This window comes from Lontra canadensis, unplaced genomic scaffold, assembly GCF_010015895.1.
Source record: "Lontra canadensis isolate GAN:19392208 unplaced genomic scaffold, GSC_riverotter_1.0 scaffold36, whole genome shotgun sequence".
Taxonomy (NCBI): Eukaryota; Metazoa; Chordata; class Mammalia; order Carnivora; family Mustelidae; genus Lontra; species Lontra canadensis.
The window spans coordinates 15,819,622-15,845,454 of NW_022631030.1; the positions used below are offsets into that span (position 1 = coordinate 15,819,622).

At 45.0% G+C, this 25,833-nt stretch overlaps 1 protein-coding gene across 10 annotated transcripts in view; it reads left to right on the forward strand.

The window, feature by feature from the left end:
• The window catches only part of NTM (neurotrimin), a 918,697-nt gene that overhangs the window by 732,415 nt on the left and 160,449 nt on the right, over positions 1-25,833 (forward strand). For all 10 annotated transcript variants that reach the window (XM_032868947.1, XM_032868956.1, XM_032868957.1 and 7 more), the window contains one exon: positions 13,013-13,245. In XM_032868947.1, the coding sequence (XP_032724838.1) occupies positions 13,013-13,245 (233 nt within the window). The remainder of the gene's footprint in view (positions 1-13,012; positions 13,246-25,833) is intronic.

Sequence of the window (25,833 nt, forward strand, 5' to 3'; positions counted from 1 at the left end):
GGTTCCAGGGTGAGTGCTATATTTTCAGGGTTAAAATCGGGCTCATCCTTCAGTGAGTGCCCACTCTTTGTTATTTAGCTCCCTGTGCAGGTCCCCTACTTCCTTCCAGTGAAGTAGCTGTTCTCTTCTTTGTATCATAAGCTCCGAAAATATAGAGAGTAAGGAGATACGTTTTGTCATGAAGAGTGAGCTTGCATCTCCAAAGACCTGGAAACACCATAGTGGAATGTTTAAGGTTGAGCAGGATGACGTAGGCATTCATTTGGTTATTTGGGGAATTTGAAGAGTGAGGTAGACTATATTTTTACACAAAAGATTTGTAAATTTTAAAAATCATTAACACCTCCCTGTTCCTTAGAGTGTTTTATATTCTTCCTGAAATACCTTTTTTGACCGTCATGACAACCAAAAGTGTTGAGTGGGTAGCCGCATTTTCCCCCCTTTGACACTTAAGAAAACTGAGTCACACGAAGTCTAAGGACTCAGGCTTGTCACGGGAGATTAGATAATAAAACAAGTACTCAGCTAGTTCAACTCCATGGAAATTAGGCCAAAAGCTCTGGGCATGATAGCTGCTTCTCTTAAATATGAACATGTAAGCTGAGGTTATATCAGATAATATATACTAATTCACGGCAGCTTCCAGATGGTAGAGATCTTGTTAATATCTGAGTAACACCCAGTGCATTGTCAAGTTTTCAGAATGTTCATTACAGAATCTCTCTTGGAATCCACTAATCCCAGAAATCACTGATTTTTTTTTCTCTTGGTTTAAGGAATTGGGAGATGCAGATTCTTATCCCCAATCATTCTTGAATCAAATAGCTACATAGCCATAAGCACATGTATGAAGCAACTGTGTAGATTTAACTTTAAACTCTAACCTATAAGGTGGTAGACCGTCTCTCAGGTCCCTCCAAGCACCAAATTTATATATGTTTGTTAAGTTCTCGGCAAAAGCACCACTTCTGCAAAGGTTTGCCCTGACCCCTTAGATAAGGGAAGGTTCCCGAATACCCCCCTATTTTCTGTATAACACCCTGAAGTGTCCTCTCATACGAGACTCACACTTCATGATGATCTGCTTTACTTTGCCTCTCTTCTGTATGAGCAGAATGCCTGTCTGTGTCTGTCTTATTTGTCTTGGTATCACATTAAGTGCTTAACACAATGCGTGGCACATAGTAGGTTCTCGTGAATATTTGTCAAATAAACAGATAATTCAATAAACTATTTCTTACATATCTCAGTTTGCCCACATCTTTGGAGTAACAACCCGATGTGAAGGTCAAAGAATGAGAAAGAGAAGGATAACCCTGGGGATAGGATCCTTGGGAGGACAAAGGCTATTAAATAGTTTGCAGAATGGGGGAGAGTCCTGTGATGCACAGTACCTCCCATCAGCCCGGTTTAACTTGATCATGTCCATAAGAGAACATGTGATCAGGTATCTGATGCACGAATAAGACCCTGCAAGCAGGGAAGGAAAAACCTTCTTGAGAAGAGGATACCTCAGCATTTACGTTGTTTCTGGCAGTGGCGTGCTCCCCACATCTACTGTCTTCTCTCTCCTGCATTGCTCCCCAGTGTGATTTTCATCCTGTCAGTTGCCCTCCAAACGCAGTTCTAGAGCTTCTCCAGGCTGACTGCAGCCTCCCTGCTTATGCCAGCTCCCTCTGCATCCCTACAGAGTCCCTACTTCTATCAGACCAGACCTTAAACATCTGACCCGTCTCCAACTTCCTGTCTTTAAACTTCATTTCCTTCTTACAGAGAACATCTTCTCACTTTTTCTCCATTTATGTAAATGTATCTGTGATTCCGTAGGAGCCCAGGGCTGGCTCCTGCCTCTGTGTGACTGCCAGTGTACAAACCCCCTACCCATCCACCAGCCACCCCCACCACACACCTGAAATCTTCACCAGCTGTCTCCTTCAGTACTTGCACCTGTGTAGATTGCATTTCCCTTGGTTCCAGTGTCCTTAGATGGCCCTGCCTCCCTTTTGGTTCTTGTTGGCTTCCAGCTTTCCATGGTCCCGCCACCTCTATCTGGAGCCCAGGACACCCCCTGCCACCCACCCGGTGCCTGATATAGAGCAGTCTGCATCCCTCTAGCACCTTCTTACAGCCACCAGAGCATTGCCCTTTCCCTCAGGGTTTCTCCTTTTGATCACAGGAACTTTGTGAGAATTACAAATAGGACTGTCTCAGTTCTGGAGCACCAGAAGCAGGCCCTGGAGATGGGAATTTGTGTTGAAGTGACTTATTAAGGAAGTGCTCCCAGGAGAAACCCAGAGAGAGTGGGAGAAGCAGGACAGAGAAGGGCAGAAAGCCAAGGAAAAGCTCGATTTCAGGCAAATATCCATGAGTGCGGCTTCTGTTGGATGCAGAGAGACTCTGGCCAGTACAGAGAGAGGCTTCCCCCACTCCTCCCCAGCCCACTGCCTGCCAGCTGCCCCACAGGGCACAGGCTTCCAGACACTTCCAGCTCTATGAGTGTGTGCAAAGGGGCTCTGTGGCCTCAAGGCAGCCCTGCAAGGAGAGCCCCAGATGGGGATTGTTCAAAGCAGAGGCACACAGAGACCTGGAGAGGCACAGAAATAATGAAAGGGACCCAAGGGAGTTGGTCTGAACGCTGGGCCTTGTCCTGCCCAGGTGGGGACATTACAGAGGATCCAAGACCCGGGGACAAAGGCCCTGCTTGCTGCCTCCCTTCCTCCTGGTGCCCTGCCTCCATGTTTAGGATCCCCTTGGCAGGCTGCCACATCTTTACTGTGGAGACCTGTTCTAACCTGATCCCCAGATCTTTTCCTCCAGGAATTAAGGCAGAACGGTATGTCCTTCCTTTAGGTGAACACACTGGAAGACATTTTTCTAGGTCTTCTGGCTTCGGAAAGGTATTTTAAGGCTTCCCACCGTCCTTGGTAAAAAGATGAAATCGGCTAAGAGTGCCAGTTGGTCCCCCCATCCCTGCATCCTGGTGTCCACCCCCACGTCCCACACGTCTCCATACAGCCAACTGCTGTTTTATGACAGAGAAGGGGGGGAGGGCACCAAGGCTGGTCCACAGACGCCTTTAACAATAAACCAGTGTGCGAGACTGGCACCCCACTGAGAGGGTGGGTGCTCCTCTAACAAACAACTGTCACAGAACAGAGGAAGAAACCTGACAGAAACTAGGCAAAAGGCGAGGTCTTTTCCCTGGGGAATGAGGATACAGGGTGGCAGTAGGCCCGGGCCAAGGCTGTTCCTTCCACTGGGAGCTTTTGTCTTTCTGGGGATACGTCTTGCCCTTCCCCCCCACCAAGGTATCACATCACATAGATTAGCTATCTGGAGAGATCCAATTATCTTCTCTCTGCTTAATTATTTTCACATTTCCTTGTAGCAGCCCCTGTTTTTCTGGACCCTGGGGACCCTTTCTCTTCACAGGCCAGCAGAGGATGTGCACGGGGAGCAGAAGCCTCACCGCTGCTCCGTGCAACTCTGCATTGGTTCTCTTCCTCTGTTCCACCTGTGTCTCAGCCTCTTAGCGGGTGGAAGTGGCACTTTGTAACCTGGGAGGGAGCCCGCCTGCTGTCCCGACTCCCAAGTGGGCCCTGGGCAGTGGTTGGAGACACAGTGGTGCTGCCAAGAGGGGGACTAATGTGTGGCCAGGGTCATTTAGTGAGAACAACCCAGAAGCTCTCTGTATCATTTTGGGATTCTAGCTTTAGTTGGCCTGTTCTTCCTTCTAGTGTGCTGTGGGAGCTTGAGGTGGCAGACTGTCTCTTCCTTCCTAGGCGAGGAAAAGGAAAGCTCTGGCCTCAAACGGGATTGCTTTCATTCCAAACCCTCCCTCCCTGACACAGGGTCATGTGTGTACACAGTCTCCCAGGTGAGAACCAGGTAAAAAGGCAACATGTTGCTGACTGCTCAGAACTGCCTGGGTGTCACCCTTTTACCTGCTGGCAGGAAGGAAGACCTTAGGGGTCACTGGTCTAAGAGTTGGTTTTAGCTTCTAGGCCATGAGGTTCTTCCCACCCTGGGGGTGTTCAAGCCCTAACTATAGGCGGTCTTTTTTTGGTAAGAGGCCTGGGAGAGGGATGTGGAGTTGTCTCAACAAGGAGTTGGAGTTGGAGCTAGTCCCAGAGTTGGAGCCAGAGAGACACACATGCTGACTTCACCTGAGGCTGACTCCTAGGCATGAGGCCTACCAGACGGCTACATCGTTCATAGCCTCTCCTGGCCCTGGGCTTGGGAGGAGGTGGGTACTTCCAGACCCCTTTTCCAACATGGCACTATGCGTCTAATATGTACTGTCCATACCACTTTACCTGAGTGAGTCCTGTTTTTTCCAGTGTCATTGCGAAAAATGTCTGGAACAGATAACAGTTGTGTGCTTCCTACTTATAACCTGCCTCTCTGGGTCCAGCTTCTTCTGCATGAAGTTCCATTTTGGTTCAGGCTTTACGTGGACCAGCTGGCAAGGACCAGAATAGGAGGAGACAAAGAAAAGAAGGAAAAAGATTGCAAGAGTCTTTTCCTGGAATCACATTTCTTTCCATGCCGGGAAGGGCCACTCAGTAGAAGACAATGAGACAAGATCAATGTTGGTGCTTCTTATAGCCGTTGCTAGTTTTTTGAGTTAGCCACTGCAAAGTTCTTCACTTTGGTTCTCCGGTTCTTCTTGTCTTCGGGATAAAATAAAAAATCTTTCACAGAGCGTAGTGTACAATCTACCACAGAAGTCAAGGTTCCTGCAGGGAAAAAAAGATGGTGTGCTCAAATCGAGTAACTTGAGGAGATTTTAATAAAATGCATATTTGCCAGGTGTGAGCCAAAGTGTAGGGAAAGTGCAGGGAAGAGTCAGGACAGAAGGACTACTACAGGAGGGCAATATTCACTAACGCCTGCAGGGCTGAGGGGATAAAAAGGAGGAGGTCACAGCTGCCACCTGAGAGAGAGAGGACTGTGGGGAGAGGTCCACCGCCTAGGGGCTATCATTTTTGACAGAGGGACTTTTGCCAGCCCTGTTGTGTTTAGCAACTGCCTTCTCACCTCACGGACACCCTGACTCTCACAAGATCCAAATCGTCCTGAAGGTAGCCAGGAGTCCTGGGAATGAAGAAACAAATATATACTTCCTGTCTTCCTAGACTCCGCCCATCACAGGAAAATGGACCATAAACAGAAATACACACCAGGATTAAAATATGTCTGGAGATCATTCATGAAGGATTAAACATTTTTATAGAAGAAAGGTAGTGGGGATACAAAATAATATTTAAAATTGGCCTTGATAGGGGAAGGAGTTTGTTTCACACACAGAGAAGAAGAGCATTCTAAAAAACAGTGAGCTGCTGAATCCAGAAGTGAACAGAGTGCTCAGGTCACTGTGAGAGGTAGTCCAATGTACATGATACACGTCTTGCCTAAAGCAGTGGGGCTGGGAGGTGAGAGGGGGCTTTGCAGGAGATCATTCTGCTGAAGCCCAAGGTTCAACCGGCAGTTGCAGTTCAGGGTGAATTTCCACTAAAGTTTCTGTCAGTGCTTCTGGGGTCCCTCACTTAGGGAATGTTGGTTTTGCCCAAGGGGTTCAGGGGACCCTCCTCTATGTTTGGACAATTTTGTATATGTCAGGAAAAGGAATAAGAAAAAAATAAAGAAAAAGAGAAGTTTCCTGGCTGCTTGGTTTTTGTCACCTGGGGCGGGGTGGGGGGAGGGCAGAGGGGAGGCTCTGTTGCTTTTGTCTATGGTTGTAAAACAAGACCATGATGCCCTATTGCCCACATTGCTAAATGCATGTGACACAGCTCTTGAGCAAGGAAATGGCTTTTGGGAGCTCCGGCTTAGAATCGTGATAGGACCTACTGGGCCGTCCCAAGCCCCCTGTAACATTTGAGTAGCACTATTTTTTTTGCCACCGGCACACATCAAAATGTTGTGCCATTTATTTCAGACAAGTCACAGCCCACCCAGCTCATCAGTTTGTTTTGAGAAGATGCTACTTTATTGGACTTGGACAGGAAAGACAGATGGGTAGATGTGCTTATGGAGAACACTCCTTGGAGCTCACAAAGCCAAGCCTTCTGGATTTATGTTCAAGACATTAGAGAAGTAAAAGGTGATAGACGCCACTGTTTTGATGCCCTCAAATAGAGAGCATGCATTGATGGAGTTGTATGCATTTTATATCGTAAATGCAGGCAGAGTAATTTACCCTCACGGCCTGGGGCTTTTCTAGACACAGGCTCTGTGATCTTATACTTCTCAGAATTTTGTGGAAGGTGAGAGATTTTAAACAAAACTGAAACTGACCACAGATATTTATTGAATGCTTACTCTGTACTCAACAGGATGTCATGTAGGGGCATGTAAGAAAAATAAGGCGTGGCCCTTGCTTTCAAGAACTTACCATCTAGTGAGAGATGCAACATACATGCACAGAAGATGGGAAAGCCGCATGTACAATAGATTGTAGAACCACGTTGTTTGTGGAGTTTCAACTACACGCAAAGCAATTCATCTGCATGCTTGGTTCCATTCAATCTCTCATTAACCCCATGCAGGAGAAAATGTTGATGAGTGAAATGAAACTCAGAGAAGTTTGGAGGGCTTGCTGGGAGGCAATATGCACAGACCGGGGACTTTGATCCCAGTTGTCTGAGTTCAGAGCCTGTTCTCTTGCCTCTCTCCAACCCTCCAGCCTAGGCCACAGCTACCTGCCACCAGTGTGAGCTCCCAGGGTGGTATGTGCACAGTTGGGTTTTACCGTCAGTCCATGCCCCTCTCTTCTAAGATTTCTGCTTCTACCCAGGCATGGAATAGACAGCTTTGCCATCCTCATAACTAAGGAAGACATTCTAGCACACATCTGTTTTTCTTTTTAATGTTAAGCAAAAACAGTCGTAGTTGAGGGATTCAAGGCCATCATGAACTGAGTGTTAAGTTCAGTGTTTCTTGTCTCACTATGATCCAAAACAATTTTACAAATATCGACTTGAGTTTAGACTCTAGTAGGGGCAAAATTAGCAACCCCAATAGGGAAGCCTTCTTCTTCAATGAAGATCTAAGGTACTAGTGCTGTCTGAATTTTCAGCAGGTGGGTGATGAGGCATCTTGCTTTTTCTGTTTGATGGTTTCCCCCCGGGAACAGGTCTGGAAGATGTCCATGCCAACTCCATGGGACTGGCTGGTATTTCTCTGCAATCCACATCGCAATGATTGTGAAGCTTGCAGGGAGGGGTGGAGCAGCAGCCAAATGCTCAAAGGAACCAAATTTAGGGGCAGCTGGAGCATTTCTGTGCAATAAGAGGAGATTGTGACCAGGTGCTGTGAAGGGCGGAAGCTCTTATTTTACTGTAGACTCAAGCGTTGCTTGAGACGTGTTGCTTTTCAAAAGCAGTTGAAGGGCCATTTGACAGAAGGAATGGTTGGATTACCCACTGTCTGGATCCATTGTAGCCCTCAGATCTTCAGGCAGGTGCGTTTAAGAAAGGCCAAGCCTAGATTTTTCTCTCCTTCTTCAATAATCTTTCTCTTTATTTCAACACTCTCTTTGTCGGCCTTTAGAACATTCCAAGCAGATACTTTTGCTCTATTTTTCTTGTAATTTGTAGACACACACCCACTGTCTCCCTCCCTTTCTCATTTCCTTCCAGATCCAAAGTAGCTTGAGACCCTGAGTCCATACTTTTATGGTTTTAACTCTGCAGGCCCTCGTCCTGGGCTTGCTTAATCTTTTTTTTTTTTTCTATTCCTCAATGTATAAATGCAGCAAGTGTAATAATGCCACTATTCATCAGCAATAGATGGAGGACATAGAGGGCTGCATTTTTAGACCTTTGGCACAATTGGTGCAGCTGTAGAAAATGACAGGTATGACCGCTTTCTCTGCCATACACTGTGCTCAGGTGCGATGTCCAGCATGGGCATCTGTGGCTGGTCTTCTTCCAGTCAACTACACATGAACCTTTTCATCATTAAAGAAAATGCATTGCTGACCCATGTAAGCTGCCCAACCTGGATGATCTCTATTCAAATAGACCAGGTTTGCTCTCTCTTTAAGAAGATATTTCTCCAAGGAGCAGAATGTAGACGGACTTGCAGACTGAGAAGGGCACTGGGCTCATCAATGAAATGATAAACAAGCATCTCTACTAGGCTCTGTCTGTCTGTCTGTCTTGATGCTGCCAGGATATTGCATAGGTCAGGCCATGGGCTGTCCATGGGGATCACGTGTGGGAGGAGTTCCTGATGGGAGGAGAAGGCCATTCCCACAAAGGCTGAAGGCTGATGGCCACTGGCCAGAGAGCTGATGGATGGAAGTGAGGGCAGTATTGAGGCAGGAGGACAGAGGGCTTTCAGAGTTCAGAGATGTTTGGAGTTGGGGAGTTGGAAGTCTCAGAGCTCAATCCAGAAGGCTGAGGTCGGCAAAGGTTGTTTATCTTTGTATGTCTGGTAGTATGGGAGGAGAGGATGCTTAGTTTAGGTGCTTAGTGTATCTCAAGAATTCAGGGAAAAAGTGAGAGGTGGGCCACCTGAGTAGCTCAGTTGGTTGAGCATTCCACTCTTGATTTTGGCTCAAACCACGATCTCAGGGTCATGAGATTGGGCCCCGTGTTGGGCTCCATACTCACTGTGGAGTCAACTTGAGACTCTCTCCCTCCTTCTGTCTCTGCACCTCTCCCAGCTTGCTCTGTCTCTCTCTCTCAAATAAGTAAATAAATCTTAAAAAAAAAAAAAAAGTTGAGAGGATTTCAAGGTTTGGACAGAGCACTTTCAACTCTTTCTGTCTCTCCATCCCCTTGCTGACCTGTAACTATTTCCCTCTGATAAGTGGCCATCACCAGCTATACATGCCTGGATTAGGAAGAGTTGAGTTTGAAAGGATCCCTACTTCCCATTTAATCATACAGTCAATTATCTTCCTGAGAGACATGAAATACCATGGTGTGTTTGAGGAGTCATTTTGCAGAACTATGTTGAGGGCCATCTCTGCGAAACAGGGAGCCTGTTGATGGAATTTCCTACCCCAATCTTCTCTTGACTCCCCAACAACCAGGGCATTCTGAGGGAGCAGTTGTGCTTGCTTTTACCTTTTTTTTTTTTTTTTTAAACTGGGGAGAATTGTCTCCTCTGCATTGTTGTGGAGACTCAATAAATGAGACAGATAGATGGGGACAGGTATGAGAAGGTGACAGTAGTTGGCTGCCAAGTTACTTTTGTGATCCATCTCTGCAGAAGCCGGCAGTAATGCCGGGGAGACTCAGCAAGACTGATATCCAGCAGTGACAGTTTGGACATCTAAACAGGACCTTGGATGTGCCCAAAACCACAGCTGAAGCTATGCCAGCTTTTCAGTGTAGTATATCACAGGGGCCGCATAACCGTGCTGGAAATTGGCTGCGTTTGGAGCATTAGCGTATCTGCAAATGAACATCTCTGGCCCTGGAAGCGCGGTGTAGAGCAGTGAGACAACGTCGTCGCTGTCAGTTTCCAATAATTAGGCACTCCCAGGAAGCCCAGGACCGTCCTCTCGGATTCGTCGGGAGGCTGAGATGCCCCCACTGTGGGCATCAGAAACAATTATCCAAGCCATGTAGAGGTTGTTGATCAGAATTTCCTATGCCACAACTGGCCATTCACCTGGTGTCTGGTTCCATTTTAGCTGCTGGAGGAGCAAATAGCTGGGGCTCAGCTCTGGCTTCCCAGAACTTATTGGTTACAAGGAAGTTCTCTCCCGTAAAGTCATGGAAAACTATTTCAAACAAGGGTCATTTCCTAGTGCCCACTCACTCTGCAGCCCTCATTTCATCAGAAACCAGATGTCTAAATTAGTGGATTTCAAAATGTGGTCTCCAGACCAGGGAGGGGCCAGCAATCCATACTTTATCAGGGCTTCCAGGTAATTCTGACACACCCTGAATTTAAATGTTGGAGGGCATTTGGGAGGGTTTATAAGGACCTTGAAGAACACTGAATTGGAAACAAAATAAAATAAAACTGGGCCTGAATCCTGACTCTGCAACTTAATACCACAGCGATTCTGATCAATTCAAGTATTCTTTCAATTTGGATATTTTTTAAACGTGGCTTAACCCCATCTGTACGCTGGCATTAATAAGTGAACCCACCACATATTTGAGATATAGTCTATGTAATAGGCTTGTGTTGTACCAAGCATACAAGAAGATGTGTTCAATAAATATTAGTCATGAATATGAATTTCACAGTTTCTCTGCTTGGGTCGAAACAAAATTTATTTTTCCAAGGATTTATTTATTGATTTTAGAGGAGAGCGGGGAGAGAAGGAGTGCAGGAGAGCTAGGAGGGGCCAAAGAGAGGGAGAGAGAATCTTAAGCAGGCTCTGAGCAGAGCCTGACATGGGGCTCGATCTCAGGACCCTGAGATCATATCCTGAGTTGAAATCAAGAGTGGGATGCTCAGCTGACTGAGCCATCCAGGAGTTGCCAAGTGCAATTTAGAGCAGGGGCTATCCTTAAGGTAATTAAGAAAATAACATCTCAGGTGTGTTACTAGTAAAATATGCTGGGGAGTGTGTTGTTCTTCAGGAATTTCAAACCACTCTGGTTCCAAGTCCACACCCAGGTAAGGCAGCCTGCGATGACAAACATCATGGAAGTCTGTGAGGAACCTAAGAGAAGGGATGGCATCACGTGCTTCCTCTGTTGGCTGTACTTCTCTACCTCTCATTCACTCTGACAGCCTTCTGGGTATAGTCATCAAAGCCAGAGGCAGTCTTGAAATGTGTTCTAGACCAGCCCAAACTTCACGTGTATTCTAGTTATCTAGAGATCTTATTAAAATGAATATTCTAATTCATTGCATATGAGGTAGGGCCAGAGTTTCCGCATTTCTACCAGGCTCCCATGGGATGGTGATCTGCTGGTTTTCTGACCACACTTCTACATGGTGAGCTGCTAGCTCAGTGCTTCCCCACCCTAATGTTCATATGTTTCACACTCAAGATTTGTGCTACCTAAGGAATGGTCTAGAGCCAGTAGCACTGGCATCACTTGAAAGCTTACTGAAAGTGCAGACTCTCAGGACCCACGCCAGACCTATCAAATCATGACATGCATTGTACTAAGATTCCCAAGAATCACTGTAAGCACAATAAAGTCCAAGATCTACTCAGGTGTTATTCACACAGACTCTGCACTCAGAAGGACCCTGCACATGGTTAAGTGCTCTGCTCTCAGTATCTTGAAATGAGCTCTGCCTTTTCATTTTATACTGAGCCCCCCAAATTATGTAGCTGATCTCAGACACACAACTCTGTGCCAGTGTTTTTCAAACTTTGATAGGTCTATGACTCAACTGGGGTATTGTTAGAAATTCGTATTTCCGGATACCCAAAGACTGAATCAGTAGGATAGGAGGTGAGACTAAAACCCCTGTAACAAACCCTTCATGCGATTCTGATGCAAGTGGCCCATTCCCTTGATCTTTTCCTAGTGAAGTCATTTCCATCCCGCATTGTCCGGGAAACACAATGAATAGCACAGAACTTGCTGGACACCAGAGCAAAGGTGTTTCTGGTGGAGCAGCGTTCCCTACAGGCATTCTCAGCAAGGCTCCCCACGTGTGCCTGAGTGGCCCTGCAGTGATCCTGTGACATTTACAGAAGTATAAGCGGAAAGAAACTGCAGTACAGGAAATCTCATCTCAAGAGGGACCACCCGGGGAAGCTGGTGTGCTCAGCAGCAGGTCTTAGGTTTTTTATGGTCACAGACCATTTTGAGAATTCAGCAGGGACAGGTGTCCCTCCCCAGTGAAAATTCTCCCTTTGCACATTCTGAGGAGCACACAGGTCCAGGAATCAGCCAGATGTCCTGGCTGAGATGTCTGTCACTTCCCAGCTCTCTAACCTGGCCTATTCCTCAGACCATTCCAAATGGTGGAGTTCTGATCTTTAAAGTGGAGAATGGGTAAGATAATCTACTTCACAGATTGGCTGCAAGAATCAAAAGAAACGGTGTGGATATAAAAGTATTTTGTACACTGCAAAAGAATATATAAATTTGAGGTATCATTATACATACTGAGCTACATTGCTATTTCCAGCATTGTAGTTAGGATCAGGACACTGTGTTTGTGAATTTCCCCTAAGGCCATAGAACATACTTGGTGTACTGAGAGAGGGAAATGAATACAGACAGAGAGATGTGATTAGGACTTGGCGAGAGAAGCTGGGAGATTTGAAAATGTAAGGAAAGAGAAGGGAGCTTCCACAATTTGGGGACTCCAGATGCAAAAATAAAAAAGACGAAATCTATTTTTATACGTGCAAACAGTTTTGAGATTTTGGAAAATGCCTTTAGTCTCGCAGTAATTGAACATTTCTGCCCCTGGGTATAATGAAGATAAATAGCAATGGTGGTGGTCCATATTTAGTTTTGACTTCAGAAGCCTTCTGTTAGAATCCGCTATTCTGAGATAATGTTTAGTAGTTAAAATCTGGGTCTCTCTGATCTAGCACATATTATCTCCGTGGCTTGGGAGAAATATTTAGTTTCTTTGTTCTTCTGTTCCTTTTACCAACAGAACCTTGCTCATAGGGTTGTTATAAGTACTGGATGACTTAGTACTCCCAAAATACCTACAGCATGGGAATCCTTGTGCAAAGGGAGAGCTGATGGTTCCCCGAAGGTCTAGCCATTCTGGGTATGGAAGATGCCTCCAATTGTAACTACCAAATAGTTATGACTAGGGAATTTGCTCAGCTGGTTTTCAGTGCTCAGTGCTGAACTTCTCAGGACCCAGAAGACTCAGACAGCCAGTGCTCTGAGGCTATAATCGCGCAAGATCTCTGCTGCCCATTTCCAGAAAGTGCCACTCGTAACAATAAGACAGGGAATGTTGTGTGTGTATACTGGGGGTAGGGGTGGACGGATGAAGACAGGGCATGGTGAAAAGTCATCCTAGCATTGCTAAGAAGACCTGACTCTGATTGCCCCCACTTCCTTTCCGGTGCCTGGACTCACCCGTCTGTTTTTCCCTCCAGGTGCACAATTGATAACCGGGTCACCCGGGTGGCCTGGCTAAACCGTAGCACCATCCTCTACGCTGGGAATGACAAATGGTGCCTAGACCCACGTGTGGTCCTCCTGAGCAACACCCAAACCCAGTACAGCATCGAGATCCAGAACGTGGATGTATATGACGAGGGCCCATATACCTGCTCTGTGCAGACAGACAACCACCCAAAGACCTCCAGGGTCCACCTCATTGTGCAAGGTAGGCGGGGTTTGGCTGGACAGTCTGGGCAGTGGCTGGGAGAACCCATGTCCAACACTTTTTCTGTGATCCGCAGCAGAGATGAGTTCTGTTTGTTCCATCTGGACAGGACAACAGGACAACTAATTGTCATTCGGCCATTTGAAGCTGAATTTTGACATAAGTTTTCCTGTTGAATAGAACTAGGATTTTCTTTTTTGTTTTTGTTCTAATAATATATTTTCTCAGAAAATTATCTTCTAATTATTGCTTTCCTTGGCTTTTTTCTCTTTAGATTTTTTTTTTTAAGGTTCTATCCAGTTCTAAGCTTGCTTTATTTTAAGATCTGTGTTTTAGCTCTTCTGGCACTACACACACGCCATATCCTCCCACAGGCTTCAAAGAAAGCAGAGCCCGTCACAGATGCTCTAAACGCCCACCTGGGACACGCCCTTAACAGCCACCCCCACTATCTCCTGCTTGCTCGGGTCTCTCATCTCTCAGCCCTGGGTTTCTCCCTTTTAATAACCTGTGTCTGATTCTCCATGTTTGCTGGCACCCTGGGTTCCTGCCCCCTCTTTCTGCACCCCTCACCCCCAGCTTTTGAGGCCTATGTACTGGGTTTGGTTTTGTATCTCCCTGGGTTCTGCCCTCTCCCTGTTTCTCAGGCCCTGGGTGTGGTGCTCTCCTGTTCCCCACAAAGAAGAACTGGCCCCAGGAGATTCACATAATGCTTTACCATGGTGGACATAGGGCCAGAATGAGACTTGGTCGCTTTCGGGCTGTGAGACCTGAATCAACTTACTGACTAGGCTTCAGGGTTTCCTTCTGTAAAACAGAGTCACTGATGTGATGAGCTTGCTAAATTTTATCTGATACTTAGAAGTGGGTCTGGCACCTATAGAGCTGTATACATGTTAACCACCGATATTTTTTAAAATACTGATACTATTTTTTAAAATTCTTTTACAGTGGACCACTAGCTCATTTTATTATCTCAGAAGCTTGGGCTCAGAGTAGTGGAGCCTGCCTTTTCTGCTGGGGTCTATTTCCCAGCCTGATCCCTAGTTCCCTTCATCCAGCTGATGGGCATCTAGGGCCAGAAGCTCCTCCAGCAGGGGCTCCTTCAGCCACCACTCCTCGTCAGGGCACCCAAAGAAAGGGGAAGGGATTGTCAGATGCTTGGCTAGAGAAACAAGGGCAGGAAAGTGTCTGGAGAAGGAAGAATGCAAAGGAGCTGGAGGAATTCTGGAACGTGAGCTGGGAGAAGGGAAGAGAATGTACATCCCAGGTTTGGACATGTGCTGGGGAAAGGCAGGCAAGGTGTGTGGGGATGAGACTCAGCACAGCAAGAGAACTGTGGCCTTGGCTCTAAGCAGGGACCACAGGGACGTCTGTGCCCCTCAGTGCTGGGCCAGAGCTTGGCCACACCGTGTGGTTCTTATTTCTTTTTCTCACTCCTCTGAATGGAAATTATGACTTTTCCTATTAATTCATTCTATAAATGAACATTTTTCAAACTGCTGGATGCAAACAAAATTTTTTAAAGGAGATGAAATTGCATGGAAGGTATCACCATATTACAAACAGCAGAATAAGTATCATTCTCTAAGACTTTTGTTTCAGGGTGTGTATGTTTTATATGTAAAATACATTTTTTGGGGGGTTTGGGTGGCTTGGTCAGTTAAGCTTCCTACTCTCGATCTCAGCTCAGGTCTTGATCTCAGCGTCGTGAGTTCAAGCCCCTCCTTGGGCTCCATGCTAAGCATGGGGCCTACTTAAAAAAATTAAAAAATCAATCAATTGGTCAATACCTTTTTTTTTTTTTGTCAATACCTTTTTTATGATGGATAGTTGACTGAAACATAATTTGAGGACCACATCTGATAAGGAGGTCTGGCGACCCTTCCAGTGGCACCATCTGTATTCTCTACGAGGGGGTGCTTCTGAAGCCATCCCCCATACTCCCTTCACGCCTTGACCTGCACACACTTACTATTGAGAGCACAATACCCTGCACTGACAAAGAAAAGTTAACAAACACACACTAATACGACATTCACTTTAGCAAGCAGGAACTTTCTGGAACTGGAATATGGAAGAAATAGTGGAAAATGCTGAAACTTCCCTGAAAATAAGGACCATGTTTTTGTCTTTTTTTTTTTCTTTAAGCCCTCCCCTCCCAACACACACCTACACACCCACACATTCCTGCCCTAAGTGCCTGATCCAAAGTGCACATTTAATAAATGCTTATTGAAGCAAATGGCTGGAATTATAGTCCAGAGGTCTTACACAGCCTCCAGAGGGGAAGCGGAGTGCATGTGGGAGTAGCGCGGCGAGGAGGTCTACATCAATCTTCGCTCATGTCCAAGCTAATGGAAAATGTCTAATCCCCAGCTAGGTGTTTACATCTGTGACTTGGCTAGGTGGCCTCTTAGCATGACTCGCCACCTCAAGTATTGGAATCTCATCTTGGGCTAATTTTCGAATGCTGATGGGTGTATTGATCTGGAAACAAGCTAGGTTAAAAAAGGCACTGGTCTTGTACACAGACTCAGCCCAAGCTAATCCACTGTCGATATGCCTGGGCTGAGCATTATTGACACTTTAATGAATAGTGGACCATAGTTTTTCAGAGCCAACCTGTCCCCCTTCTTAAAAGCAATCAGACAAACTAAATAGAGCTAGACTCCCCCATCTCTGTATTGGAAAGAGGATACATCGCCATCCAGCATTTAAAAAAAAAGAATATATTTATCTTGGGATCATTTATTATACTGAACATAAACCCTAATTCCCCTAGCAGGAGCTGACTGTCTGGATTTTTGTTGAAGTTGCTATTCAACCCTGAACACAATGCTGCTGGAATGAAAGTCAGACATACTAAGTTTTCAAAATGGCATTACAGTCAATAAATACTCACAGACATATACTCACACTGCACGTACACACACACACACACACACACAATAGCAGCAGCAGAAAGAACTAAACCGACTGTCTGCCTCCGAGTATGTGTATTTATATATATATATATGTGGTCAGCTTCACATACAAATAAACCTACGCAGAAGGAAGGTAATCACACTTCCATAGTATCCCGTGAGCTGCTTCAGGGAGAGACTATCTTTCCTCTTGTTAGCAACCTACCCTTTGTCCCCACCAGTTCTTTGTTCTGGGTCTTCTCCATGGTGTGACTGAGGATGTTTAGTTCTCGCGGGCAGCTGGGATGCCGCCTCTGCAGATGTCTGAGAGTCAGACCTTCGGTCCTTTGTGCATGCCCTTGGTACGCCTTCCTTCCTCCGTAGGGGTTATAATTGCTGGCAAACAACTCTGGCTACGGTACTTTGGCCAATCGCTTAGCACATGGAGATGAGTAAAAAGCCGCCTTCAAAGAATCCATTCCCATTTGTGTGGAGATGGACGTCTATAATGTTCGTCCAAGTCATGACCAAGAAGTCATTTTCTGCAAGTATAGCTACTGTTGGCTGAATCCTTCTAGGGCACCCACCAGGAAAAACCAGCAATATGGGTCCCCTTACCTGCATGCCCTTTGATTATACATTTTAACAGATTCAGAAATGACTTGACAGTAATTAGGCTGGTCTTTTTATGTGGCAGTGCTTCTGAGCATGGGTCTGTCCCCGAGCTCAAGCCCAGGATGAAGGGCTAGGGGTCTTTCCTTGGTTCATGGTTTCCAGAGCTTCTGCTATACACATCATCTCCTGTCCTTCCAATCCTCAGGACAATCTTTCACTGGTGGTAAGTTCTAGATGTGCTTTTTTTTTTTTTTTTTTGGCGTTATCTCTGGGGCTACCTAAATTCTCCTAAATCTTCCCCAGGCTGATGGGGGTGGGACCGGTTTCCGAAGGTCCTGACAGGGCTGGTGATGTGGCTAGAACGTAGACTGTGTTGGCCTAGCCTGGGCTGTAGAGGAGTGTTCCTGCAGTGGGCACTGTAGGGGCTGGAGGAGCAGCTAGTAAGTGAAACCATGGGGAGTACCGGGTGAAGTAAGTGTGAGTGTCAAACCACAGAGATCTCAGTCTCTGTGGCCCAGAATGTTAGACCTGCCTGCCAGAAGAAGGTGACAGTTTTTCTGATTTGTGTTGTTCAGGGTCAACATAGAGGGAAGAGCGGGCTTCTGGCTACAGGCACTGAACCCAGGTGATCACATGGAGTGAGTCTTCCAGATAAGCCAGGAATAAGGGACAGCTTTAAAGAAGAGATCGGCTCTGGGGGCAGTGTGGGAAGAGGAAGAGGGAAAAGGCAGCAGCAGGGGCTGGTGGTGGCAAGGCGGAGGGGACAAGAGAACTGAGTGAGGTACCTACTCACCACAATGGCTATTGAAAATGAGCTAAAACCAAATAAAATTTAAAATGTACTTCCTCAGTTGCACTAGCCGCATGCTTCTGTAGCCGTGTGTGATCAGTGGCTACTCTATTAGCCAGAGAGAAATAGAATATTCTCTTGTCTTAGAAAGTTCTTTTGGGGGATGCCTGGGTGGCTCAGTTGTTAAGCGTCTGCCTTCAGCTCAAGTCATGATCCCAGGGTCCTGGGGTTGAGTCTCGCATTGGGTTCCCTGCTCTGTGAGGAGCCTGCTTCTCCCTCTCCCACTCCCTCTGCTGTGTTCCCTCTCTCGCTGTGTCTCTTGTTGTCAAATAAATAAATAAATAAATAAAATCTAAGAAAGAAAGAAAGAAAGAAAGAAAGAAAGAAAGAAAGAAAGAAAGAAAGAAAGAAAGGAGGAAAGAAAGGAGGAAAGAAAGGAGGAAAGAAAGTAAGTTGTTTTGGGCAATGGGCCAGTACATGTGAAAGCAAAAATGGGTTTCATTAATGTAAAGGGTCAGGTGTGGTTTGGAAAAGAGAATGGGGTTTTGGAGACAAGACAGAAATAAGAAAAGATGGAGGTCTTTTAAAGACAAGAGAAGGGTACTACAAAGGTGGAGGACTGGAGTTTTTCTGTTAGCTAAGGCAGAGAAGAAAAACCAGAGTCTGAAGTTGTATCCAAAGGAAAATAGAATTTAGAGGTTGGTTAAATATGGGTGTGGAGTGGGAAGGGAGTACACCAGGACCTTGAGGGCTCTAAAACAAGGTGATACTAAATCGTCAAAAGCCTCATGTTCTAAAGCATCATGTGACGGCTTCATGAAGCACCTCAGATCCCTGGAATTCTTAATTGTTAGATGCCTTGAACACTCCACTCAGAAGGAGTTGGTGAACATTAAGAAATACCACTCACATATTTTCACGCCCACTTAGGCAGCCAGAACACAATCTTTTAGGCCAGCGTGAGGGAGATCCGTTTTAGATTTATTGAAATTTGGGTCTAATGATTTCCATCCCTTTGACCTCAAGGTGTTCTGCTCTGTGAGTGTAATTAATAAGTGGCTGCTTCTGGAGTCCAGCTGCATATTTTAACCCTATTCCTCTCTTGATCCTGGTGCTCCTTGGGGTATCTAAAATGGCTAAGCCTTTGGAAGAGAAAGTCTCGTGGAGAGCTCAGAGTGAATAAAACACCTTGTGGGACTGAAATGTTTGCTAAGTTAAGGGGATCGTGGAAGCCCTCTCAAAGCCCTCACCATCTTGCAAGCGCCCTTGTGTGACAGTCGAGCACAGCTTCCCTGGTGGCCCACAGAACATTAGCGAAGGTCCTTCTCATCCAGGTGCGGAGGCCTGAGCGCTGTACTTGAGGGGCTTTAATCTCACTCAGACACATGTTGGCATGATAGCGGATGTTAGCCCACAGTGCTCCTAAGACATGGATATTAGTGTAATACCAATAATAAAAAATAATAATAATTAACAGAGCTTTTGGTCTCTAGCACTTTTTCCAGGTTCTATCTAGGTCTCTCTTTTGTCACTGGAGTATCTAATCACCCCCTCCCTTTTGTTTGGTGTAAATGAGTTTTCCAGTTTCTTCCTAAGCAGAATTAATCTGAAAATCCCTGCTATTGTTTGATAGTTAATTACCTGTCTTGTGGAGTCAAACAGCTCTGAAGCTCATGAAAGGGAGGAGATGCTAATGCCTCTGGAATGGGGCAGGAAGGAGAGAAAGAAGCCAGAATGCTGCTGTCATTCCCTGTGTTAGAGGAATTCCAGAGAGAAAGGGCCTAAGCCAGGGAGAGAGTCAGCACGGGCAGGTGACTTGCAAACAATGGAGCTTTGGCGGTACCAGCCCTTCATTTACCGTTCATTGTCTTTGTCTTCCGAGCCCTCTCTACTTACCCGCCTGATCTGTATAATCGTGTTGCTTTCCAATCCTGAATAATTAATTGACCTTGTCAAACTAAACTCATTATTATGATTAAGGGAACAGGAACAATAACTTTTAATTTCTGGACACCTACGCCCCGTAGAATCCCCCCCCCCAACTCTGAACCTGTACAAGAGGAAATTTGAAGCACAACATATCAAAGGGAATAATGTGCTCTAATCCTTACGTTGAGAGCAAAGATTTCTGTCTCTGCAGCCACATCACCTAGAAAGCAATGTGGCCTCCTAGCGCTACAAGGCTCCCGTAGCGTTGAGAAGACCTTTGTACTGACTAATTTCCATTCAAGCCACAGCTTGCTGAGCTGTGGTAGAGGGAAGCATCACCATTCGGTTCTAAATCAACAGAAGTCACCTTCTGAGTACATCTGTGCTCCTTGTGCTTCCATAGCCTGTGTGACAGTAGGTCACATTTGCCATCCCAAACTACTTTCCAAATTATCTTTCCTCTTCCTGCCCTGCTCAAGAAATAGATGAACGTGCACATTCGGTCTGATCATAAGACTGTGCATCTGAATTCAACAGAACTTTCAAAAAGTCAGGAAATTAAATCCCACTACAAAATTAGAGTGATCCTCAAACACCCTGGAGAATGACAAGGAAGTAGGGCATTTTACCTGAAATTGATTTACAGAATTTAGACAGCATGCAAATGAAGCATTTCAGTTCTAACTGGTGAGTTTTTAAATTTCTCTGTGTAGTTCCTGACAATGGAGGGGCTGAAGAGTCTCTTAGACTAAAGGAATCTGAGAAAATTGCTGTAATGAAAGTCACGGTGGTTTAATAATGGCATTTTCTCTGCCTTCTGGGGGTGTCTGGGAGGGTCCCTCATGCTTTGGAACCAAGTTTGGAAGACTTGACCTCTGCCTCCTGTGCTTCCTGGTCACAACAGTAAATAACAACAGGGTGGCCCTGGCCGAGCCCTTCCTACCACTTATGGCTCTAAGGAAACAGAAAGTTTGGGTGACCCAACCCTATTGCTTCACCAGAAACACTCACAGGAGTCAGGCAACATCCCTCCAGGTTAGCAGTTAGGGCTCCCAAAGGAAGGTCTTTAAGCAACCACAGAATTCTTATCCCTGAGGTGTTTTTCCTCAGGGAGTCTGAGTCGCCTCTGATTGAAATAGCATAGTGGCTCTGATTCCTCCTGGGTCTTATGTACCCCTGATGCCTCCAAGTAAGACCTGCTGTCCTTTTATTTGGAGGAAAGTGCAAATGTCAACTCCTGAATAAGTTGCCCTTCCAAGATACATTCCTATAGATTCTTATTCCCATATCAGAAGCTCCCTGTAGTTTATCCGAGCGGAACTTGAAACAGATAGTGTTAATTAAAGATGACACGATGTCTCTTTATGGCCTCAAGACCCACTGGTATGGATCTGACTAATCCTGGAATATGTTTACAAAAGCCTTCTTACAACATCCCTAGAGGTTTCAGTAGGTCTCCCCTGTAGGTTGTGTATTAAGTGTTAGAAAGGCCAGCACTATGGATCTGAAAACCATGACTTTGGCTAGAGGAGCTTAGATACTCAAAAAAAAGACTTTAAAAGCGTCTGATAATTCTTTTTATTTTAATTTTTCTTAGACTTTATTTATTTATTTGAGAGAGACAGAGATAGTGGGAGAGAGCATGAGCCACAAGCGGGGAGGAAAGGGAGAAAGAGGATTCCTGCTGAGCAGGGAGCCCCATGTGGGGTTCCACCCCAGGACCTGACCTGAGCCAAAGGCAGACACTTAATTGATTGAGCCACCTAGGCACCCCAAAAAGCCCCTGATAATTCTTCTGGGTTTTGTTTGTTTTTATTTTTATTTTTGTTTTGCTAAAATTGAAATGCCCTGCTTTTTAGGGCACGGGGTGAAGTTGGTGACCATGTCTCTAAATCCATTTGCTGTCAGATTGAGAAATCTCAACTGAAAACTTTCCATTCCATCAAACAGTATTTTGAAATTAGGCACTGGGGACACAAAGACCCAGATGGAGTTCCTGTCCCATTTAGCAGAAGATATCCATATACTTACAAATAGCTCTCTTATAAGGTAATGTGGTATGTTAGGATTCTCCTATATATAACTGCTCCTAATACACTGAAAGGGAAGCAAAACTGCATGGTTCCATTTCACCAACCCCCTCAAGAGTGAATAGGAAATTTTAGGTCTGGAGAGAAGGCATCCTGGCAACAATGACAGGTGCAAAGCTTGGCATTCTGAGGATGTATGATATGTTGGAAGAAGAGTGATGACACTAAGGTGGTCACAGGACAGGGTTCCTCTGGTGAAGTCATTAAGTGTATGGCCAGAAAGATAGTCTGCACATAGATAGTAGATGGCCTGTGAGCCCTGCGAAGGAGCACAATGAAAAGTGGTAGGACTTGGAGTCCTGCAGATTTTCAAAGTGGGCTCAGTTTTCCTTGATGTTTATAAGAACATCACATCTCTTCCTCAAGGAAAGTTCCATTAGGTTGTTCTGGCAAAGGACAAATATCTAGAAGTTTATCAGTGGAATAGAAAATGACAAGTGCCAGGGTCAAGAAACCTTGGTAGGAAGAGGGAATTATTGGAGGGAAAGAATATATCCAACCCCAACTTGCTCTATGTCCCTTGCATGGTAAAGATTGCCAAAGACTTTTCTCCCACCAGGTCAGATTTTAAAACCTTAAAATGTATGTTTTTTAAAACCTTAAAATGTATGTTTTATAACCATTGCAGTCACACTAATTATTCTTTTTCCATAGTAAAGATAGGCTAGCTACATTTCCCTGTACACCAGCAAAAAGAGTACATGACCCTGGGGCTCATTGTTCTGTCATCATGGTGATTGTACCAGAGAGAGCAAGGATGCTGGGAAGGATCACAGTGAGCAGGAAAGGGCCCATACCCTTAGGAACTGGAGACTGGCCTGTTGCCAGCTGCACCTTCTCACTGGTATCCAAGAGCCCACCACATGCAGATGAAGGAGTCTCAGAGTTTCCGATGTTTCCAGGCTAATTTAGGCTCTAAGGTGTCAGCTCTTGGCATATAATCATAAGACTTCATTTCCTGTTGAATATCTTCTATGGTAAATTAATGTCTAACATTGGCAAAAATCTAATTGGCTTTTGCTGGAGGTAGGCTCAGTGGTGAAATGCTACTGGAGTTGCCAGAGCACAATGTTTTTCTTTTGAGAGATCTTCATTTCAAGTTGAGAAATAATTTATTGATTTAAAATTAGGACACTTTAATTTGGTGACATGTTTTCTTTATGTCTCAATTATATATTCATGTCTTTGTGGTAAACTCAGCTGGTGGGGGGATTAAGAATTCAAAATAGAGGATTTTCACTTGGCAAATAGTGCTTTCTACTGTGATTAATTGGGAGTCTGCACAATGAACCCAGTGTTGGCTCCCTTGGGGATTGAATAGCTTAATAGGAAGAAGGAAATTTCAGAATTTAGGAGTCCTGAATTCTAGTCTGAATGTGACAGTAAGTACCTGGAAGAATGATCCACTTCTTTAATCTATTTCCAACTAGATGTACTTTATAGGAATGTTTGGATATATCGCATAATCCAATTTGGAGAAAGGTACCAAATAAAAGGATGCCAAATGCCCTTGCATGTTAAAATCCTTCATTTTTGTAATTATTTATCAATAGTAAATGTTGCCAGTTCTTCTATCTATTTGTCTTGTTTTGACTCCTTTAAGCAGACACACTCCTCTGTTATAGCTGTGCACCTATATTCTGCTGCTGGTGTGGGTCCTCATTCCCAAGAACCTGTCTGGATTGTATTCCCTTTCTCCATTCTGGTTCTGTCCTTTGAACTCTGGTGTTGTTGATTTTCTGACCTTCTGGCCTGGTGATGTTCCTCCACTCTCTAGCTGTCATCCCCTTTGTTCTCATAATTCAGATTGGATTTGTTTTATGGTGGTCTCATAATGCTCCAAAACTGGACTTAAGAGAGGAATCTTCATGCTAGCCCTGCTCTGCACCTAAGGATCCAAGCTAATCGTGTCCTTTCTTCCTCCCCTGAAAAGGGGAGATCAGACATTTTTTTTTCCCCTTTCACACAGATGTAGACCACCATGTGTGTAGAATCAAAATATAGGTTGGGATAGATACAAATATGAAGGAGACCAGTCCCTCCCATTAGGATATATATGGGGGTGGGGGCAGCAATTAAAGTTTGAAAAGGGGGGCTACTGGGACAGAGCCATTCACCAGAATGCAAGGATTAAGAGCCAGGTGCCTCCTAAGTTTGAGAGGGAAGGCCACACAAAGAGAAGACTTTAGAAATGGATGGTTTAGTATTTCAGATCCTGGCTATTAAAAAGATCATAATATAGCTAGTCTGCACACACCCACTCTCCTCATCACTCACTCTGTCTCTATTCATAGCCAGAGTGATTGTTTCAGACCTGAATCTGATGGGACCTCAAGGACTTAACCTAAGAGAGCCAGTTCCTCATTAGGCCCTACAGGACCCTAGGATGAGCACCCTCTCCACTCCTGGTTCACACTGTGCTCCTGACTCCCCATGCTCATTTGATTTTATTTCACTCTTCTTGTTCTTTCTGGTCACAGGCCCTTTCTACATTCCCTCACCTCTTCCTTGCATCTTCTTCCTCTTTTTGTTCACTGAATCCTGTTTATTCTTCAATCATGAACTTGAATGTCAATTCCTTAGGGATGCTGTCTCAGACCTGCCTGTCTTGCATTAGTACCTCTCCTTCCCCAGGATTCAGAGCCATGTTATTCTTTGTGTTTCTCGACACAGTAATAATTTGACATTTTTTTGTATGATCACATGGTTATGTCTGTTTTGCCAGTGGACTGTGGGCCCCTGACGGCAAGAGGCCCATCTGCTTTTGCACTCTGTCCCCAATATCTGGAACGTAGTAGGGGCACATGGGTTACTGGTTGGATAACGACAAAATTGTAAAGCTTCTTTTTAAAAAATCATTAAGCAAAATGATTCATTGTGTGTTGGGACCGGCTATGGTATGCTGAATAACAGCCACTCAAATACATTAGATTCTAATCCTTGGAATTGTAAGTGTCACCTTATATGATGACATCTTTGCAGGTTTGGGGAAGTTAAGTGTTTGAGATGGGGAGATTATCCTGGATTACGCAGGTAGGTCCTAAATATAGCCACATGTATACTTATAAGAGGGAAGCAAAGGGAGATTTGATACACACACAGAAGAGAAAGCAATGTGAAGAGGGACCAAAGAGAGTCAGAGTCACTGGCCTTGAAAACTGGAAGGATGTGGCTATGAGCCAAGGAATGTCAGCAGCTACCAGAAGCTTAAAGAGATGAAGGACATGTTCTCTAAAGCATCCAGAGGAAGCATGGCCCTGCTGGCATCTTTACAGATTCTGTCATTCCTTTGATCTGTCCCCCCAGTTGCTTGGCAACTCACAGTAGAATCCAAAGTCCCTATTGTGTCCTAAAAGGTTTACAGTGTGTGGCACTTAGTGTCTCTCTGCCCCCCTTCCTAAAACTCTCTTTCTTAACCTGTCTTTTTCATGTTCTTAGAATCCCCAAGAGGGCAACCCTCTCTGGGCTTTTTAGCTCTCTCTGCTGGTACCCCATGCCAGGTGTTCCTTGGTGCTCTCATCCAAAAAGTCACTGTACAGGAGAGGTCTCTCTGATCACCTATAGGACATAGAGCTCTCACCTACCCCAGGGACTCCCTAGGACATTTCTGGTATGGTTGCCTTTATGACATAGATCATCTATCGCCTTGCATATATTTACATGTTTAAGAGTTGTCTGTGTTTCACCCCAAGAGAACACAAGTTCCATGGGAATGGGGATTTGGCCTGCTTTGTTCACTGTTTTATTCAAGTGCCTAGAACAGGGTTTGGCACATAGTAGACACACAATAAGTAGCTGTAGAATACATATATGAATGAAAAATTGAAAACTAGGGCTTTCTATTAAGTGAACTTGATTTATTATTATTATTATTATTATTATTATTCCCAGCATGTATTGTGTTTCTTTGCTTGAGTGTGAAAGTGTGAACTTTTCTGTTACTTCTATCAAAATGATCCTCAGGCTTAAGCTAAGTTTAGTGGGGTGGCTTTTCTTAGCAAGGTAAAGAGGAGGCTCATGCTCCAAAAGGAAGGAATAACACACAAAAGCAAGGAATTGAGAGACCTGAGTGTGGGTTGTGCTATCTAGAAGGCTGCAGAGAAAGCATGAGTTGTGGGGAAGTAACCCCAATTGTCCCTCTGGGAAGAAGACCAACTCTATGCCAACCCAAGAAGTTCAGATTTCACTGTGGAGGGGATGGGGAATCACGGGAAAGTTTGAAGCAAGGAAATTACATGAGTTCTAGTTTAGAATGACT